General features: G+C 41.1%; 1 protein-coding gene across 3 annotated transcripts in view; it reads left to right on the forward strand.

The window, feature by feature from the left end:
- GRIA3 (glutamate ionotropic receptor AMPA type subunit 3) overlaps positions 1 to 21750 on the forward strand; it is a 155824-nt gene that overhangs the window by 75071 nt on the left and 59003 nt on the right. For all 3 annotated transcript variants that reach the window (XM_075435790.1, XM_075435789.1, XM_075435788.1), the window contains exons 5-7: positions 13369 to 13422; positions 14912 to 15073; positions 18758 to 18925. In XM_075435790.1, coding sequence (XP_075291905.1) covers positions 13369 to 13422; positions 14912 to 15073; positions 18758 to 18925 — 384 coding nt within the window. The remainder of the gene's footprint in view (positions 1 to 13368; positions 13423 to 14911; positions 15074 to 18757; positions 18926 to 21750) is intronic.

Below are 21750 nucleotides of genomic sequence, written 5' to 3' on the forward strand. Positions count from 1 at the left end.
CCGGTACATAGAAGACCGCTGCGAAGCAACTCTGGTTTCTTATGCCAGAGGCATATGAACCTGAAATCACCATTAGTTTTCTGTGATAGTAGCAATTACTCATTTTACGTTTTATGATAATTCATGGGATATAAATGCACACACCAATGCACACATGTGCATCTGCTTTTGATATTTTGCATATGTTTACCACAACATTTGTAGTATGCTTTTATGCAGTTACAGGCATATTTATATGGCAGCCTCTGCATTGCCTTTAAATGCTCAGAGAACCAAAATCTTTTCACAGTTACACTGCTGCAAGTATAGAGTCAGCCATTATCCTGAACATTATCCTGGAGACAATATTTGAATTGATACCACTGTGGTCATAGAGAGATTGTATTTGCTTTGAACTTCTGTTAATAGGTAGCTGTAAAAGTACAGTTTGCCGCATAGTTCACCTTTCTTTGCAGCTTTTCAGTGCACAGAATTTGTGCATGTGTGTTTGTCCTTAGAAAGCCCTTGGAGGGTCCCACTCATTATTTAGCCCATGTCCACATCGTAGGAGCTGCTTCTGCAGCTGGCACTAAGTGTTACCCTTGTTGACGGTCAGTAGAGAAGTTGAGCCTGAGGGCCATTTGGAAGCAAATGCACATGCTGATGCTTCTCACGCCATACCTGGACTGTGCGGAGAGGATTTGGTCTTTCTTTAGCTGTACTGGTATTTTTCAAAAACAACATTCACAAGAAGTCTTTTAAACATAAGGAGTATCTGAGGGAAAGGGAGAGCTGACCAGAATTTGCTCAACATGTGATCTTCTGAGTTTTTTGTCCCGCTGCATTTGTCCATCTCCTCATCCCAAATAGCTCTGGGAATCTTTTTCACCTCTGCTAAGCCCCTGGCTGATATTAAAATCCCTCACTCGCACGTCTCTTCCAGGTTTTAAAAATTGATTTTGTACAGAAGTTGCTTTGTTGCAGTCCTATCATTTAATGTGGTTCTTTCTTCTCCATACAAAGGATAAACCCTTTCATCTTTGCAGACATTACCTTAATTTCTGCATCTGTCTCTCAAATAGTTTAATGCTTGAAACTCTGCTTCTAACCAAAGGCTTTCCTTAATTAGTTTCCAAGGCAACCATCTTGGCGAAATTTCAGATGAACCAACTGCAGGGAGAGGAAGGAAACACACTATCAAAATGAATAGTAATAGCACAATACCACTGTGCAAACAGGCGTTGTACACCACCAGAGACAGCATGATAGTTCTGGGGTCTCATAAGTTCATTTACAAGGGAAGAAGTACTAACTCAGTGAAAGAAAAGCCACGCAAGAGCGTGTGTCTTTTTTCCCCAGCTGACTAAGCCAGGATTAGTGGCTTTGGTGCGATATGAATCACGTTTCTGGGGGAGAAAGAGAACCACTGGTGCTTTTCAGGGCCCCTCGTGCACCAAGATGTTCCCAAAGGCATTTTATAGAGCACTGTTACGCTGCAGTTCAAATAGCAAGATTTTCAGAGTGGGGACCACCCCTCTGGGATTTTTTTAGCCCAGATGTTGGTGGTGCAGTATATAAGACACTAGAAACCGATAGCTAAAGTCTTGCCAGGGGGAAGTCCCTAAATGTGAGCTCCCTAGGTGGGATCCAGAGCTACAGTGCATGTGCTCTGGGCTACAGATAGGTTTGGATCTGGCCGTGATATGGCAAAGCACCATCCCAGTGCAAATCACTCACTGCTGGTAATTAATTATACATTCGTGCGTGATTCCTCTCTCTTATCCCACCTTAGTACCAGTGCAATTTCACTGGCCTCTGAGTAGCAGATTAAAGCTACCAGGGGTAGCCTGGGCTAAATATATAAAGAATCAGGCCCCAGAAGTCATCAGCTAAACCTCAAATACAAACTTACCCGACAGCATTCAACCAGTAAGGTGGAAAACAGCGTAACAATTTTAGTGGAAGTTAATGTTCCCAGGCTTAAAAAAAGCCCATGTTACTAAATTAAATTTAATTGTGTCACACCATGGGCATGCGTGTGTAAATATAATGGCATATGTACTACTGGAAGCTCGTTCTTCCAAAACATGTAATGAATAAAATTATCAACAATACACATAGACCCTTAAAAATACCCTGAGTATCTTCTGTCCTGGGAGAATGCATGTAAAGAATCAGAAAAAAAAAATACTGCTGTAACTTTATTACCTCATATGAGTAAAACGACCTCCCCTGCTGCATAGACTAACTCTAGTAAAAATAAATTAACTCTTCGTAATCTCTTTTGGTTCATGGTTTATGCACCAAGTTATATGGGGAATATTGCAGAGCACCGTTTATAGTGAAGTAGAATAAACCCTTCAGACTCCTTCAAAGCATTGAAAAGAGCAAATTGAATGCAATTCTAGTCACAGTAAAATTCCATTTATAATAAAAAGTAGAAGAAAAAGTAACCTTGTTTTTCCTAGAGGAGGTTGCACTGAATTTCTTTTTTTCTGAATTTCATAGGGCATTTAAAAAGGAAAAGAAACACTCGAAAAAAAAAAAAGAATTCAGTATTTTTCAGTCTGCTTGAAAGCAGTGCTCTGCAGTACAAAACCCCTTCCAAAACATTTGTGTGTGAGCATTGGGACTGAATTGCTGCGACACTTCTGGGTTATATCCAAATAATAGTTTGAAATGATCCTGACATGCAGTAATGGTTTACATAAGCAGAATTCTGTTTCCAAGGACTCTTGTTCAATTCCAGGGAGTAATAGTGGGATTTTACTCTGACGTGCCGATGGGAGGTGTGGAGAAAATGGGAAATTTATGGGTTTTTAAAATGAAAACTGTGTGCCTTAGCTAGCTGATTTCTTCCTCTCTTCCCCCAGTGGATATACGTCCATCTGTAGTTTGGGCAGCTAAGGCTGAAGGAGTTTGATTTTCCCTGGGCGATATGAGAAGATGAAACGAGCATTGATTATGTTTATCTGCGATTGCAGGAGTGAACTCTTAAGAACGTTCAGCAGTTTCATGCATTGAAAGCCAAAGACGACAGTTAGATACCATCTCCTGTGTCACAGGGGTTACGCACATGATGCAAAGGTCACTAAAGAACTGCTTGTTAATGCTGTGGATATGCCTTCAAACTGTGTGACAGTGCTGAAGCATTTGTGATTCCTGAAGAAGGTTCAGAAAAGTGTGAATAAATGTAAGATTACTATTATTAATAGTCTTTGTGAATGTGACTTTAGATGTGGTGGAATTTAATGAAGGGTGCTAGTCTGGAAGTCAATTTTGATAGTGCTGATTTTGATATGACTGATGTGGACTTGGTCTGCAGTGAGAGCATCCACAACTGCTGAGAAGGAAGGAGGTAGCGTAAGTAAAAAGAGTATATGTGAAGTTGGCAATGAGGATGTTACAGTGATGGGAACATCCCACATGGGACAGGAGCTGCTTGCATTGTAGAATGAAGGAAATTTAACCAGGAGTGTTACTAGGGAAAGGCAATCAAGTAGTACCACCAGGTACACTTGTTTGCTGAACTTTTCTGAGCTAAGAAGAATTGGTAAAGAAATAGTGGTGTCTTTTGAAAAGATGGTTGTACGTCAGCTAAAAGTGTGTGATGGTTTCTGAGAAGCTTTCCCATCTGAGCTGTTAACATGCATTCCTGTTCTTTTGGGCTCTATAGAGTGTCAGAGCAGAGATAGCAGCCGTACCTGTTTGTTCTCAGGTTAGCAAAACCTTGTGTCTCTCCACAGAGGTGGTGAACTGAGGCTTAAGCAGCATAAGATAGGTTTCCACAGGGCCTTCACTGGTGAACAAGAGTGGCACTTGATGGAGTGAGATGCAAGATAGAGGAGTATATCAGAATTTATCAGAAGCAGTAGGAAGACAGAATACAGTGAGGTTCCTTCTCTGTGTACATTTCCTATCAGCTAACATGAATTTCAGTTTCCCTGGACTCTTTGGAAGATCCACATAGAGAAACAGAAGTCGGAGTCCCAAATACACTACCAAATCAGTTGTCTTCAAAGAGTCATTCAGCTTTGATGACAACAGTACATGGAAAAGCTTCAAACCCAAGTAATTGTTGAACATCATACCAAAAAACTGTGTCAGATTGGAGAACATAGTGCAGGTCACCTGATGTCGTGGTTGCTGACCTTCTGGTGGTGTCTGACCTGAGGAGGGTTATAGCTAAGAAAGAGGGAGGAAGACAGAACACTGAACCAGCAGATCTAGAAGATGAAACCAATGAGGAGAGTATCATAGCATGGTTTGTCAGTGTCGAATTAAAGCAATCTCTCAATACAGAGAGCTTATTGTGATTTGAATTTCCCTGTATACATTTGATTTTCGGTTGTTTTTTATGAAATTTGAAGTCTCTGTGTGAAATTTCAGGTGAGTTTTGAATTTAAGATTTCACAGAGGCTTGAGGAAGTACCAGAACCTCTGTGAAATTACCTTGGATGTGAAATCACTCCATTATGAACATTTTTCAAGGGAGGATCTTTTTCAAAGAATATACTAGAACTGTGAAGACAATTAAAATACGGTCTCCTTCCTAAAATGATGTATATGTGGAAATTACTACTGCAGAGTACAATATTTAAGTCATTTACTTCCCGTAAATACAACTGTAAAAATTCCTCCAAAACACAACTGAATTTTTACTTTATTAATCTCACTCAAGAAGCTAAAGAATTCACTAATTAAAAATTTCTACAACACATAAATCTCTTCAAGGAAGCTCTCTGGGAACAAGCATCTCGTCTTGAGAGTATCTTGGCAAAATAAGGGGCAAAGGTCTCAGCAATTTTGAGTATCCCTTTCATACGCTACAAAAAATCTTTTTTATGATTGTAACAACCCCCCATATCTGATGTTGTTTTTAATGAAATAGCTTGAAGTGGTAAAGGGTAGCTTAAGTTTTGATTGATTTTGACGTGAAGGTCCCTGTATTGAAGGACATTACTTGTGATGAGAGATGCAATCCAGAGAGATAGAACATTGTTCTCATCTGTCTAAGCAAAGAAGGGATTCTGATATAAAGATAAGTTGATTTAATGAAATTTATTCAGCTTAAAGTGTAAATAATTGTGTTTATGAATGTCAGTTACCAGGGCTCATAAAACTCTTCATCTCAGTGTCCTCTAAGGTCTGATGTTTTGCAGTAGAATATGTCCTTTAACAACAACTGTGCCAACAGATTAGTTACTCTGACAATATTGCTAAGTCACACCAAGGAAAATGAATTTAGGAAAATTGTTAAGGGCACAGAAAATTCACAGAAAACCTTGTCATCAGACTGAAAGGAGTTAGGAGAAAGTATCATGCCCTCAGAACCTGTGTTGCAGTTTGTATTTTTTTTCCTAAGTAATTTCTGATGTAACCTTTTATGCACAAATTAAATGCATATTCCACTACACAATCTTCAATCAGCAAATGTCAGATTAGTTATGGGAAAAGAAAGTTTAGCCATATGGAGGGAGAACAAAGTACAATAGAACTTTCAGATGCTGCGTTTAATTACCCTCCAAGGACTGACATGCACAACCATCGTCTATCTGTAGATGGCCTAGAGGTAAAATTTCACTCTTCATGTGACTATCATCAAGGAGAGACGCAAGGGAGAGAAGGGCACAAGAAGGGGGCCAGAGGGGGAAAAACTGTAATAAAATGCTTCAGAGGCATCTCAGATCCCTGTTTCCACCATGTATGTTTTTGTCCCCTTCTGCTGGGAGGTTCCTATTCTCGAGGAGATTATCTCCCATGAGAGATTCATTGCAGAAGAGCCAAAAGCTGTATGAAGAATGTTTTATAAGCCACAACAGATGATGTTGATGCTGTGCTGTAGAGGAAACGAGATTTTGGTTATGAGGTGTAGTCACAAATATACAAGGTGGCAGTGCATGAAAGTAAAATTCTTAGGTCCATATCCTGCACAAAATTAGAAAATCCAGCAAATGGGACTGTGTATGGATTTGTGACATTGCCTAAAGGACATGAAGCCTCTGAAATGGTGGATGAATTAATCTCAACTATATATGCAGTTATTTTTATCTGCAACAAATAATACGTGTGTAGAATCTTCATCTTAATATTTAATACTTTCTTCATTTAATATTTAACTCAAATCTAATACAGTACTCATTCTTCATATAAATGAAATCATTGTTTACTGCATATTTTACAGCATCACAATCCCTGGTGGCCAGATTCTCATCACATTAATACCAAGTGAAGAAAGAAATCGCCTTCCCTGGGATTACACTGCAATTACAGTCATGAGGTTTTGACCCTTTGTATGAGGGAAGCCGCTCCTACTGAACGTGGACATGGCTGTATTTCCGTGGAATTGAAGGCAGGACAAGTATCACTTGTTTGGCTGTGGCAGACCACCGCTAGCTGTGATGTATCTTTTTCCACAGCAGGGTTGTTGTTCCTGTGGAACCTCGTGTGTTGATGCTGGTGGTGTTGGTGTGATACAAAGAGACAAAATCATGATGCCAAAAACCCCTGTGTTTTGTAAATGTACTCAGAGAAGGTCAAGTTTGTCTCGTGTGTATAATCCTCAAAGGGAACTCGCTCTTTCTGTAGGAGCATGTGTGTGTATTTGAAAACAGGGGAGTGGTCACTGCAGACTTAGAGCATAATGGATCTACTGAGATTACAAGGGATCTTATTTTTACTATGGCATCTGGTTAGATGCGGAAAATCCTGTTTGCATTTCAGAAGAGCTTTTATTTTCTGTTCTCCTCCTATTTATTCTACTCCTATCAGGAAAATTTACATGACAAGGGGTGACCTGTGCAAAGTGAACACAGTGAGGAATGATTATGTATGGCTGTCAAATGTTACTGCACCTTTGCCCACCCTGTAGGAGGTAACTGCATTGCTGTTAACGGGTGCGCTGACCCCAGAGAGCTGAAGTGCAGGGGCTGCAAGCTCCGCGGGCAGCTCCCCCGCTGTAGCAAGGGTCTGCAGGAGTGGGAGGGAGGCCAGGGAGAGGACTCTCTGTTCCAGCTGAAGGGCTTCTGCAGTTTCTCCTGTTCTTGAGTGGTAGAAACAGAGCTGAGATGCAGTACTTCGCAGATGCCACTCAAGATAAGCTAAACATCCTTGCTAATATAGTGACAAGAACTTTTTGGGCCTTGACTTCAGCTTTTATTGAACTAATTGGGCTGTCACCCTGATACTCTGTTACTCTCCTTTCTTAAGTGTGTCCTGAAGACCGAATGAGGCAGTGCTACTGGTTCAATAGGGTGCTGCATCACAGGGCACAACTTTTCGATCATTCAATCCAGTATCAGGTAGGAGCTGCTCAGATCTGAGATGAGCCTTAAGTAACTCTACTTCAGAACAGAAATTCTATCAGTAGGGGCAGAAATTAGAAAACACCTGACCTGATACCCAGGAGAGAAGGTGGTGTGCTCCACAACAATTTAGGCTTGCCAGACAGTTGTTGCAACTCTCGAGGTAGCAGGGCCTTGTTATCCATGCTGTTCTCACCAAGTGCAATCAACACTGATACCTGATCCTGACCATGCTGTTGAGATTTTTGTAGACCTGAGTCCACTTACCTGTTTTGCTTGGTTGCTGATGAAAAGAAAGAATCAATGCATCGCTTCTGGCGTTTGCACACTGCTTCGAAGGCAGAGGTGTCATAATTGTATTTCTCTGGCAAGGTGTAAAGGCACATTACTGCTCAGCCGGAGGTAGCTACGCTCTGCTGTCCTCAGAAGCTTACACGTATACTTAAAAATCATTAGAAATACTTGAAGTTCAATGTGGGCTTTCTGCAAAAGTGGAACCCAAATTAATGCATGAATAACCTCAACAAAGACAACAAAATCCTTTTTTACTCTGAGCTTATAGAAATCTCATTTTTCTTGCTGTCTTTTTAAAACCTAGGAAAGAAGAGTTCTAGAGTTAAACTGCCTCATTGTTCCTAGATATGGTTGAAATGGAAAGACACATTACAGCAGGTCAGATCTCTGCCTGTCATTCCATTTAAGTGGCATATTTCTGCCACTTGTCAGGTATGAAAAGCACAGTGAAAATCTTTAGACCTTCTTTGTGGCAATACTGCCTGTCAGCATCCGTGTTTTATGGTATGGAAAGATCTAATAGACTCATAAAATATCAGGGTTTTGAGCTGTAGATGAGGTAGTCTGTACATTTGTGATCTAATTTTTTTTCTTTCTTTTTTTTCATTTGTAAATAAAGGATGATAAATAACTTTGATTATACAGACTAAACTGACCAGATGGCAGTGCATTCAAATGAAGGGAAAATGAGCTCCAAACAGGTATTAATTGGACATGGTAGTTTTCTTTCCACTGCTGCCAAAATCGTGATAGCTACTTCTCTAGATAAAAGTGTAAGCATATCCTCTTAGCTTGTATTTTTCAATGACTGTTTAAAATCCAAGCCCACAGGGGCAGTAAAGTGGATTTAAAAGTGAATGAGCTGCTGGGCTTGGAGGGTTGTGGTCAGCAACACAACGGCCAGCTAGAGGCTAGTTACTATTTGGAGCACCCTAAGGGTACTGGTACTAATGCTGTTTAGCTTCTCTGAATGATCTGATGGTTATGGGACGGAGTGCACTCTCAGCAAGTTTGCAGATGATATCAAATGGGGAGGAGTGGTTGATACACCAGGTGGTTGTGCTGCAATATTTTGCCAGGCTGGTGAAGTGGACAGGAAGGAACCTCATGAAGTTGAACAAAGGGAAACGCGAAGCCCTGCACGTGGGGAGGAGGAACCCCGTGTATCGATCAGTACAGGGCGGGTAGAGGCTTCCTGGCTGGAAAGCAGCTCTGCGGAGAAGATCTTGGGGTCCTGGCAGACGACTGCAAGCCAGCACTGCGCTCTCAGAGCAAAGAGCACCGACAGCATCCTGGGCTGCATAGGATTAGCTTTGTCAGCAGGTCAATGGGGGTGATCCTTCCCCTCTGCTTAGCCCTGGTGAGGCTGCGTCTGAAGTGCTGTGTACAATTCTGGGCTCACTAGTATAGGAAAGACATGGACATCCTGGAGCAAGTCCAGTGAAGAGCCCCTACGACGCTGGAGGGATGGGAGCATCTGATGTACACGGAAAGGCTGAGAGAACTGGAGTTGCTTAGCCTGGAGGAGGTACAGCTCACGGGGGGGATACTAATAATGGCTACAAATACCTGATGGGAAGGAATGAAGAAGATGGAGCCAAACTCTCTCGAAGAGTCTGAGTTTCAGAGTCTCAGCGGTGCCCACTGACAAGACAGGAGGCAAGGGCACAAATGGAAATGCAGCAAATTCTGTTTGAACATAGGAAAAATAAGTTTTACTGTGAAGGTGGTCAGACATGGAAACAGGCTGCCCAGAGAGGTTGTGGAATCTGTGTCTTTGGGGATATTCAAAACCTGGCTGGACACAGTCCTGAGCAGCCTGCTCCAGCTGCCCCTGATTTGAGCGAGGGGGTTGGAATAGACAATCTGCAGAGGCCCCTGCCAACCTCACCTGTTCTGTGATTTCTCCATCCATAAAAGAAAAATTACCTTTCCCTTTTATGAATCAGAGGAAAATCATTGAAATTTTTGAAAGACAAAATATGACTGCTCAGTCCCACCTACCGAACTTGAGCTATTCTTTCATCACCTGATTTCCTTTGAGCCCACAGAGTCTTTTCTTCCTTTAACACATCTTTTTCTTGCCTCTGGTCTGTTACTGCTGTTCATCTACACACTCTGTTCTTATCATTCTGGTTCCTCATCAAGTCCGTGGAGGAATATGCCAGCGAAGCCCCTGGATCTGTCTCCATCACTACTGTTTAAAATGGCTCCCTTGCCTTGACCATCATCTAAGAGTTCACCAGTCTCCTCGTAATGCTCCCTTCATCCTTAGCTCCAACATTTAATTTTCATGGCCAGAAAACCCAGATCCACATTCTAGACCAGGAACTAGCTGTGGTTGTAATTGGAGTAGGGAATAAGCCAAAAGGTAGCGGAGTAACTGTGGGGTTAGTATTAAAGTTATTTTGCTTTCTCTTCACTGTCCTTCCTCTTAGGTGTTGTGTAGCCTTTCAACTACATCATGAGAGAATCATCATTCTCGCTTTAGAAATATGATGATGCTCCGTATTGATCTGATATTAGCCAGTTAATCTCTATAATGCTATCTTCCAAAACTATAAGAAAAATGTAAAAGCTAATGCAAAAAATTGTAGTTGCCTATTTATTACCATGATGACTGATGCTGTGGAAACCAAGTTGTCTTTATGGTTTCATTCAAAAAAAAAACTTCCTCAGGCAAATGAAAAACTAAAGTTGGCAATGCTGATTTAATTTCTCAAATCTGGCATGTAGGTCTCTACTTCCAGTAAGCCTGGTCCTGGCCAGCAGATTTGACTTTTATTTTAAAACCAGATACATTTTCATTATGTTCCCTCTAGATTTTCTGTTAATTAATTGTAAATATCCAAAGAGTTAATTAAAAATACAAACTTTTATTTGATTCTATGTCAAACCTGATATTATGATCTTTTTATCTACAAGGCAAGAATTATGTGGGATCAGAAGTCTGAATTATTCATGATAGTTTCCAGCCATTTTTTTTCCCTCCTCCTTTGTTCAGTATAAAATCTTATAAGCTTTTCTTTCAGTCAAGGTGAAAGCAATATTAAGTCTCGGAAGTGAAACTTGCCGAAGACATGTAGCTCTGTGAAATCCTTGTCCTGTAATCCTGGCTTTCTATTCACCAGCACTATTCAATATCCCACTTTCTATATAAGCTTCACAATATATAAGCAGTTGATGAGATTTATTTGTTATACTGCTGTTTTCTTTCTTCATAAGGAAGCTTTATCTGTCCCTTCGCTCCCCTAGGAGTAACGCGGATGTCTGTGATTGTTTCTGCTGAGCTGGCTAATCCAGGAGTTCTGTTCAAGATGCTGGACAGTTGGTAGGGGGTGGAAAGTGAGGGGAGAGGAGAGCTGTGCTTGTTAAGATTTAGGATAGCATGTGTAGTGAATTGTAAAAGCGTTGTTAAGATCCAGTTAAATAATTATGAACTATTGTGGTTGATCATGTGAGTAGGAATACTGGCAGGTCACTTCTGAAAGATGCTTTATGAATTAAAGCTTGACTGTAGTACGTTGGACCTCTCTCAGGGGCTAAACGGAATTATTTCTGGTCATTTGGAGACTTGACAACAGATGAGATGGAAGTTGAGTCTGATCTATGCTAATGAGCCCTACATTTCCTATTTGCAGTATTGCTCCTGATGCCTGTAGCAGCTCCATGTATGTTTTTCTTACAGCCTCTGACTTTGTCTGCCGTGGTATTTTTCTCATAAATAAGCACATTTCTGGATAGAAGTGTAGAAGCTTTCTTATTTGTTATTAAGGTTATAACAACAGAGTTGTTCTTTGTCTCTAACCTTTTAAAAGTAAATTACTGCCTTTAAGGTGAAATTAAAACATACAAAGATTTCAGTATGCAAATAGCATGCGCTCCAGATGAGCTGAAGGAAGCCTGCACATTTCTGTAGAAAACGAATGTGAGTGTAGGAAAGCGGATGCTCTCTACCAACAGAGTGTACATACAGTTCTCAAGAGGACCTGAACAGCAATTTATTTTCAGACTGCTGGAAGCATGCAAATTCCTACAGAACTAAATGTGAATTTAAAAGAAATGGCATCTATTAAGGACAAGACAACCCAAAGAAGCAACTGGGAACTTAATAATTTAATCAAGAACTTTAACAGGCTCAGCAGTATATCTAAAGTCAATGACTCAAATGTCATCTGTTTTTAGCAAAGACAGAAGTGGTCATGTTGAAAAGATGTCTTTTAGAGTGTGGCAATTGGAGCGTTTATCTGTGACCACGGAGAAGTACGTTAGTATGGTACGCATAGATTTTCAGATGATTCTCCATCAAAAAGCATCATCTGTTCACTTGAGCAGCTCATAGGATACAGTCAGTGATACACCTGTGGTGTATTGCCAGCGTTATGTTTGCTATTTTTAACTTCTATTAGTTTAACCCAGCAAGTCTGGTAAGTTTGATTCTGTTTTGACACACACGTAATCCCTACAATTATTAATTAAATTCTTACTTTTGGACATTGTTCACCTGATGGCTGTGGGACTGGATGGGTGTTACTGAGATTATAATCTGAAGGCAAGGGAATAGTGCTAAATGCAGTGGCATAATCTTGCACAAGGGTTGTTGCAGCCAGCTGCATAGATGTGGGAACTGTGTTTTTTTCTCCTTTCTGAAAAAGCACAGTGTGGCTGGAGTGGCCATGAGCGCTCAGGATGGCAGAATTCAGGCTTGCCAGACAGCTCTGCCTCCACTCCTCCCTGTTGCCCATACAGAATCCAGCTGCTCAGTTCGTCCTGCTGCTTTTTTGTCTCTTAGCGATTCCGTTTAATGACTTCATTTGTACAGAGAGATGCCCAAGTGGGGTCAGGGATGGCAGGAGATGTTTGTTTAGTGGAATGTGCAGCATCACATTTAGTATAAATGTTCGCTAAACACGTGAGGTAAGATGTGTCTATTTAGATGCACTGGATGCAACAAGTTTTCAGGCCTTTTGAAAGCTGTCAAAAGGCAATTAAAGTCATTGCTTGTAACTTCAGGAATTTAAGCATTCGTATGTGACAAGGCTTGGCCAGGGTTCTCATGGCAGGAAACCCCCTGTATGACTTGGAGCCTGCCGAGGCCTGCTGTGCTGGTACAGTTTAATAAGCACGGTGTCACCCACCTCTCATATGCTCCATAAACAAAGAACAAATTAAACAGGAGTTTACTGAGTGGGTAGATATAGTCTTACCTCATTTCAGAACCGAAATACTTGAACTGATAACTGAAATGTCCTCAAGTTGCATCAGGGGAGGTTTAGGTTGGATATTAGGAAAAAATTCCATACTGAAAGAGCGGTCAGGCATTGGAGCAGGCTGCCCAGGGAAGCGGTGGAGTCACCATCCCTGGAGGGGTTCAAAAACCATGTAGATATGGCACTTCAGGACATGGTTTAGCAGGCGTCATGGCATTGGGTTGGCGGTTGGACCGGATGATCTTGGAGGTCTTTTGCAACCTTAATGATTCCATGATTCTAGAAAATTAACCTGGTCCACAGGGGAGACACTGTGATCACAAGAGTGAGATTGCCAGGTAAGGTCATCTCCCAAGCAGAGTCTGCTCAGCCTTGTGAGTTACTCTTCTTTGTACTCTGCCTGTGTGTTTTAAAAATACAAATGGCTGCATCGTGTCTGTAAAGCCACAGGGCTGTAATAATCGTGCTGCCCATGGACTGGGCATAGAGGATTACCAAAATGTTCGTTCTCTGGCTGTTTTCCATTAGTTAAGAGTCATCCTCTTGCAACCGAATAATGCATAATTTTTTTCTTCACACAGGTTGTAATCCTCGGCAAACATTCTCGAGGTTATCACTACATGTTAGCTAACCTGGTAAGAACTTTTCTTCGTTACAAGTGTAGATGAGTTTTAGAGGGTGATATAGTCCATTCAGATTGTGGCAACTTTAATCAGCAAAAGAGGAAATGCATGGGTGAGTTCTTGGATTCTGAGAAATAACTTCAATAAACACTAGAGCTTGTATGTTATAGTCATTTGGACTCAAGTACGGCCTTTCTTTTGTCTAAGAATCTTGTATCCTCTACTAGTTTTAAAATAATAATTTAATTACATGTTTTCCACTAATTTGTATCCTCATAAATAAGACAGTTGATAACCATAATCTTCTATGTAGCATATATGAAATTTAAGCACTCCAGGAAAAATAATTGTAGCAGAGTTGTGTATAAAATGGGTGGTTAAAAGCTGCAAATTAGAACAATTCGATCAAGTAAACCAGCCAGGCTGTTTAGCTGTTCTTTTGTATTTCAGAGTGTAGGGTTGTGCCTGTGTATGTGTTGACCTACCAGGACAAGGCAGTACATTTTTATCTGTATCAGAACTTCTGGATTCTAGAACTGCCTTTCAGGGGTGTTTATGATGCATTTGAAGCAGCATCTGCTAGAGTTCCTTAGAAAAAGTGTTATATTGAAATTAATCCTGCAGCAAGGCTAATTTTGGGGTTCTGTGTCTACTGTGAGTGGAAAAATGTTTTTCCAAAACTCACACTTTCAACTTAGCAATCCCACTTAGAAGATTCTCTGTATCCACATTTTGGTGTGATTAAAGCAGAAAAGACAAATTTTAAAATACCCTTATTCAGTAGAAGTACTGTATGACTTCAAGATATGTCATTTTTGCATTGTAAGGACCAGTCATGGTCTCACTGATAAGTGTGTAGATAGAAATACAGGGGTTCTTACTCTGGGTTGCATTTTAGCATGCGTAACCATTGACATTCAGATAAACATGACTGCAATCAAGTCTCACTAATCAAAAAGACACCAATTTACTGCCTGATATAAATAACAACAGAGTGGGAGAGAATCATACCATTATGTTTGCAAGTGAAATGTTAAGTGACGCTGTGACGGAGAGCTGCCTGAAACGGAGGTGTGTGCTTTGCTTCCACAGAACAGTATGGGCGGTAAGTGGTTTTCTGCTCCCAGCGCTGAGCCTTCATGCGCACTTTGCTACCCAGATGGGATTGAGCTCTTTGACCAGTTTTCACCACGATGAGGAGAAAAGAGGAAATAGTATTTTCAAGTTGCCCCACTGTTTTCTTTCTGACCAGTGGATATTACGTACCACATTGCCACAACACAGCAGGGCACTTTTCTATCGCAAAGGCAGACATTCTAGATTCTATTCTATGCCACTATCACAACGCCAGTTGTGGTAGTAATTGTCTCCTTGGTAGAACATTTGCAGCTAACAAGAGGGAAATTAATCAGTTTCTTTTGTGCTACGCTTACGGCAGGTAAAACTGAGCCAAAGAAAAGGGGCTTTGGATGGCAATGGTTCTTGTTTTCTGCATTCCCAGGGTTTCACAGACATTGTTCTGGAGAGAGTAATGCATGGAGGTGCCAACGTTACTGGATTCCAGATTGTTAATAATGAAAACCCAATCGTTCAGCAGTTTCTACAGCGCTGGGTGAGGCTTGATGAAAGAGAATTCCCTGAAGCCAAAAACTCACCATTAAAGGTATTTATTTTACCCTGACGGTGATGGACACTATATGAGTTGCTTTTAACATTTCTTTAGGTTTTTTCAACCCCAGGTGTGTGCGTGTATATGAGACAGATGTCTGATTAGAGTGTGTTGCAACATTCACTGCCCTTGCAGAAGAGAGAAGGAGGCCGAGGCTGTTAGTTGGATATGAGTGCCCACTGCAGTGGGAGTTCTTCAGAAGCAAAGCCCTGGTCTTGCAAATCTTGGCATTGTGCAGTGGATGTAAAAACTTTTAACATGAACTTTTAGAGTTAGTCTTGGGGTAGGGCTGGGGGCTAGTTAGGTTAGTTTTTAGGTGCAGACTGTGGGTTACTAGTCAGTTTTAATGCTAATAGAGTGTTTTATGTGCAAAATAAAGTAGCTCTGGATTCACTGAGGAGCACTGCCACCTCCTAGTCACTGCTGACAGTTGCCCTCTTAATCTAACTCTGTGTTTTGCACCACTGTCCTTTACTTAAACACTCTGGATGTTGTATCTGCAGCCAATAAAGTTTTCCAGATTTTTTTGAATGAATGGTCATCCCAGGTTCACCAAAACTGTTGTAGATTGGATGAACTAAAGGCCACTGTTATTAGGAGACTCGCAACCTGTTAATATCTGCCCCAGGTTTTTTTCTGCCTCAGTATCTCTGTAGCAGAGAGGAATACTATTCACTGTCCAGTCTATCTCTGTAGCAGAGAGGGATGCTATTCACTGTCCAATACTCTGTCCAGTGACTGAAGTCATCAAATCTTCTAGGACCACTGAATGTTATTAATATTCCTGTTCTGTTCCTTCTTTCTCTTCCTCTTTTGGTGAGGCCTGTTCTTTTTCATCAGTACACAGAAGTGAATAAAACCTGGGGCTGGTGATAGATAAGAGTACCTTAAATTCTGTCACTCCGAGGAGTGGAGTCTTCCACATCATATATACTGACTGCATCAGGGAAGCCAAACCTATCTGAGAACCACAGCCATGATGAGACAGTTCATGTCTTTCCTGCTTGATTTGGGAGGGACGCGTGCAAACTGATGAACAGATTTGGATTTCAAAGTTACTCTGATAAACTGGAGTAATTTCTTGATATTAGTAAGAATTAAGGAAGCATAAAATACTAGCTAGAAAGGAAAAATATATTCCAGTCCTGTGCATGAGGGATACCAGGGTGGGCAGTAGCGCTGTGTTGGACTGCAGGTGGAATAGGAGCCAGTTACGTGGTTCTGCTGCAGTAAGGCCAGTGCCGTTTGGAGGCATACTTTCCCACCCCTGGGATCATGTGATTTCTATGGAGAAGGAAAATTATCTTAATCCCATGCCGTCGCACAACCTTGCTGGCATTTCAGAGGAAGCAAGGAAAGGCAGAGGCCCACAAGACTCAGCTTAGTGTATTGTTCCCTGTTGATTAGGACCTGCTTTCTAAAGCTTCCTAGAAGTGATGCAGAAGTGAAGATAAGTATCATACTAATTTTAGAAGCTCTGAAATATGTAAGTTAACCTGGGAAGATTTTATTCCACTTGAAAGCAATTTACCTTGAGGAAAAAATTATTCTCCATCCTTGAAAAATAATCCTGTGTATGTGGTACAAACACAAAGATTACATTACTTTTCCACAAATGTAACACTCGTTATAGAAATGTGCACAGTATTTGTCAGTCAGACAAAAAGATTCATACTTAAAAATTGATGTACAATATTTTTGATTAGGAAATAAAATTGCCTAGAGATTAAAGCCCTGGTGTTTAATTTGTTCGCTATTTTATCAGTCTTTCCCTTTCCTCTCTCTTTTTTTCTGTTTGCATGCTCATGCATTTGTAAGTAGAATTCAAATAAAGTAGAAAATTAGATAGCTCTCTTGGCAGGACTTGGAAGGGACTGCATTAAGGTAACTGGCAATTGACGCAGTCTGCTGAAGAAATTATCAGCCTGTAAGTTTTACGTAGTGCTAGATTGGACAGCTATTACAAGATTTTTTTAATACAAGAACAAATACCTTATAATTACTGTCTGGTGCTATATTGTTGTGTGGAATGTGACGTACACCCTTTGTTAACTTACTGAAAGAGGAGAGGGCGATCATTGCAAAGCATCACAGGACGAGGTAAAGGTGGGCAGGATGAATCGAGACCATGTACCTAGATACAGTCAGAGCGGGTACCGCCCCGCACACACCCAGTAGCAGTTTATAAACTGCTGTCACTTAAAACTCAGTAAAAATGGCTGCAGTGCAACGTTCTTCACAACTATACCTTTCCACTCTTTTTTATCAGATCTGGTTCTCCTGATCTGCACATGCAGACACGCCTTGTTCTGTGCAGATTTCCTAAGGCTTTACATCAAACTGAAGAGCTTGCAATAAGATAATACACATTTTTAAGAAATGCAGACCACTGATTGTGCTATCTGCCCTACAGGATAGAATTAACTTCTTCTGAATTTAATAAGTTGTATCCACAAAGAGAGTAGCTGAACGTGCAGTTAAAACTTGGATTTGCCCCTTTCTAATTCCCGCATGGGCAGCGTGTCTTCTGGCACTAGCTCCAGTGTGAAGTTCACTGGGAGCCAGGACCTCTATGGTATCACACAGACGGCCCAAAGCAGCACAGGCGCACCAGTGCAGGCAGATCCCCTTCCATTCTTTTTTTCTTCTCTTCATTCTCTTACAAGCACTGCGGAAATAGGAAGGGTCAGTTACAATGGGTTTGAAATCTGGTCTTGCACACTGAGCACATTCAGTTGCTCCCAGTAGGTACACGTTAAAATGGTCTCCTGTGCGCAGACCCTTGTATTACAGGTGTGCTGTGGTGCCGGTGAAAACCAGTGATGTCATATGCAAAGCCTGGGCCACTCTGGGTGAAGTTCTTCCACTTCTTCTGGAAGAACTTTAAGACAAACACAAACATGGAAGAAATGTGCAAATAACACCTCCATGACATTTCATAGGTGATACTAAATTTATAGTGTTGGGGGGTGCCGCCAGATACATAAGACAAGCAGTGGGTGAAGTTGGCAGCAACATGAACAAGCAGTTCAGGAGTCTGGGGGTTTTGTTTCTGAGAGCTTACCACTCTCTTCAGATTCACCATGGAGTAAGGGAAGGCAGATGGACAATTCCCAGGGAGATGCAATGCCTAAAGTGTATTTTGTGATTACTTGTTTGTATAGCTGTCTTCTAAGAAAAGTAATCTGATCTGTTCCTTGCCACAGATGCTACCTAATCAGGATTGTAGTCCAAACAGAAATGATTTATGTTAACTTTAATCCAAAACTAACTGTCTTGGCAGTCTTGTTAGAAAAAGAATACTCCAAGCACAAACCAAATATGAGCTCTTCTGTACTATTGGTAGCAGTATGGGCCAGCATGAAATTGCAGACCTTGGTCATGACCTCATTTAGATGAGCAAGCTTCCAATTAAATTTAAACTTTATGCAGCTATAAACTGGTTTTGTTATTTTGCTGCTATTTTCTATACAAAGTGAAACTACTTTAATTTGTTAATTAAAATACATGAAATTGTTAAACTACATAAAGCACCAGTGGCAAGACAGAGCAAGCAAAAGGGCTTGCAAGCATGATTCTTCTAAGAGTATTTTAACAAAGCAAAGGACTAGACCTGATAAACCTGGGGCAATTCTAAGATTGCAGTTTGTCACCATATTTTATTTGCATCAATTTTAGTATACGTCTGCACTGACCCATGATGCAGTCCTTGTCATAGCAGAGGCTTTTCGTTACCTCCGAAGACAGCGTGTGGATGTCTCCAGGAGAGGTAGTGCTGGAGACTGCCTGGCTAACCCTGCAGTACCATGGAGCCAAGGAATTGATATAGAAAGAGCGCTGAAAATGGTAAGGGCAAAAATACCAGCTAATGAATGTGTATGTTCCACAGCAGCAGCAATTCCGCTGGGACCGAACTTGCGTCCTAGTCCGTGTACACAGGGTTTCTGTACTCACACAAATAGCTGCAGTTGCTCAGGAAAAAAAAGAAAGAAAGAAAGAAAGAAAACAAAACTTAATGACAAACTCCAAGGATGGCTAAAATATGTTCAACAGAGGGCAAGGCATAGCAAATTAGCTCTCAAAACTTTGGCCAAAATCACATCCCTCTGGCACCAGTGCAGCAGGTGCCTGGTTGTCCACACCAGAGCTCCTACAGTCTGACTCCTCTGTAACACCCAAGCTTCCTGTGAGAGTAAGCATGTGCCGTTTTGCCAACAGACATATATTGGGGGGTTTTAAAGTCAGGCTGAGGCTGCAAATCTGACTAACAGAACTAGACTGGGTCCTCAGCATGTGTATTGTAAATCATGCAGGGATATGTGTGTTTATGACCTGAAACACGTGTATGCATTTTTTGTAATTTGCCAGTAAAAAGTCACCTCAGATTGGTTTAAAGCAGTGGAAAAAATGTTGTCGGTCACAGCAATACTGCTAGATTTTAGCACCAGCCTGAACCTTGACACAGGTTACCCTCAAAGCAGTTCTGATTCCTGGCATAACTTTGCACTCAGCCTGATGACCTTCTGCATGGCCAATTTTTTATCTCGAACACTAGTTACTGCATGGGATCCTACCTCATTTATGTCTCAAATTTCATTGATTTTTCACTCTTTTGATACTGCTATGTGTGTGAAAGCAAGACAACAGGAAAAATTGGATAACATTTTTGTAGATATAAGAGACAAGAATATGATCTGCCTTTGATCTGGCTCAAATAACTCTAAAACAAATCTGTTGGAATCGATGCTATTAATTCAGGCACAGAACTGGAGTGAGTGAGATCAGAATTAAGCCCATCCTAGGTCAGCCTTCATACACTTAGCTTAATTACTGCTTTTTCTCTGTTACCAAATTGGAAGGATTGTACCAGAGGGTTATAATGAGTTACAGAAGGTTATAATCAAGATTATATCACTCTTAAGAGTGAGAGAGATGGTTCAGTCTCACATTGCCAGAGCTCTTTGTACGCTGTTATGTCAATTCCTAACAAATGCCCTAACTGCACGTTCACTAAAGTAGCAGTACACACTTTTGAAGAGAAGTTAATTAAATTCAGCCTTCACAATAGTTAAAGAATTTGTACTGTCCATTTGAACTTAATTACAACCAAAACATAAAGGTCCTCTGAATGAGAAATGAGGTATTCACGTCAACAAAGAAAACCTACACTGCTAGAGGACACTTCCTTATTCAGGAGAATTTATTAAAAAAATATGATTCCTAAGATATACAAAGCCAAACTTGCTACTGGCAAAAAATGCAGAAGTTTGACTTCCAGCTGGTTGCCGTGTATTGTTCTTGCTATTCAAAGTCAGCTAAGTGAGGTTTATATACACCTCCAACACGTGCTGCCCAAGATCATCCCACACTGCCTTCCAGACCCCATCATGTCCATCACACTCTCTCCTTCTGTTCAGACAATGATCTTGAATCTTTGCTTTGGGAAAAAAACTTTGATTTAACAACGTGTCTGTTCCACTTTGTGGCAACAACTCAGATAAGAATAATTTTTCCAAGACATCCTTGAAATATCCTGTGCCGGCAGAACATTCAGTACCTCACTGTAGTCATCCTGCTGGCCAAAGGGAAGAAGGCATTACCTGTGTCTGCTTCCCTGCAGCCTCGAAGACTGTGCACGTCTGTATTTCTAAAGCTGATTCTAAGACATCAGATCAGTGGCAGACAGTGTACCTGAACAGATCTGGGCAGTTATAAAGAGTCACTCCATTTGTGATTGCCTCCGCATGCTGCTACGAGCAGCATGCTGTGGTCTGGTGAGCCTTCCTGCCTCCATGCAGCCAGATTTTGAAGAGCACTGAGTTTTCCCACCAAAGATAGAAACAAATTAAATTTGAAGTCAAAAGGTGTCAAGTATGCAATGCTCATGTCTCAATATGCATCGGGATGAAGCCGGCCTAACAAGCTCTGCTGAGACAGTCACTGCTGTGCTATGGTAGCCAGACTGCTTCCAGCAAGTGCCAAACACAGGCACAGCAACTCACATTTGGCTGCACGTTGTCAACTACCCTACAAATACGTTTGCTCAGTCAACAGTTGATAAGACCTCTTGGGGCAAATTTGGCTTTCAAAGTCCCATTCATCTCTCTGGCTTTCTGGAGACACGAATAACTCACATGGTCTTCCAGACCCCTGAAACAATATAAACTATTTTAAGAAAGGTTCAAATCCACTTACTGATTTAAAAAAAAAAAAAAAATCAGAGTCCTTACATGTCAGTCTAAATTTGGCTTACTGGATAATTTGGGGTCCAAGGGATTTTGACTGTTTTGTGTAGCTTTGTCCACCGTAACAAGTTTGATTGCACCATCTGTAAACCATAAATAGCAGGTCAGTCACCAGCCCTGAACAGTTTCCCTTTGACTAGCTTTCCATCACCTCTTCCTGTAACTTCTGCAGCATTTTGCTAAATATGAAAGCTGAGTTACCCCTGCTGAAGTTTCAGACTGTTACCCCTTCTGCCTGAGATGATAGCTTGTCAGTGTTGATAAGTGATAAGTGGAAATATCTCACCCTTTCATACAGGGAAATAAGAAAGATATTTTCTTTGAAATAAAGTGCTTCATACTTCCCAGTAAGATGATTCATGTGAGTAGGTAATGAGAATGACTTACCATCTCTACCCCCATCCATCCAGATCGACACCAAAACTC

This window comes from Opisthocomus hoazin, chromosome 14, assembly GCF_030867145.1.
Source record: "Opisthocomus hoazin isolate bOpiHoa1 chromosome 14, bOpiHoa1.hap1, whole genome shotgun sequence".
NCBI lineage: Eukaryota > Metazoa > Chordata > Aves > Opisthocomiformes > Opisthocomidae > Opisthocomus > Opisthocomus hoazin.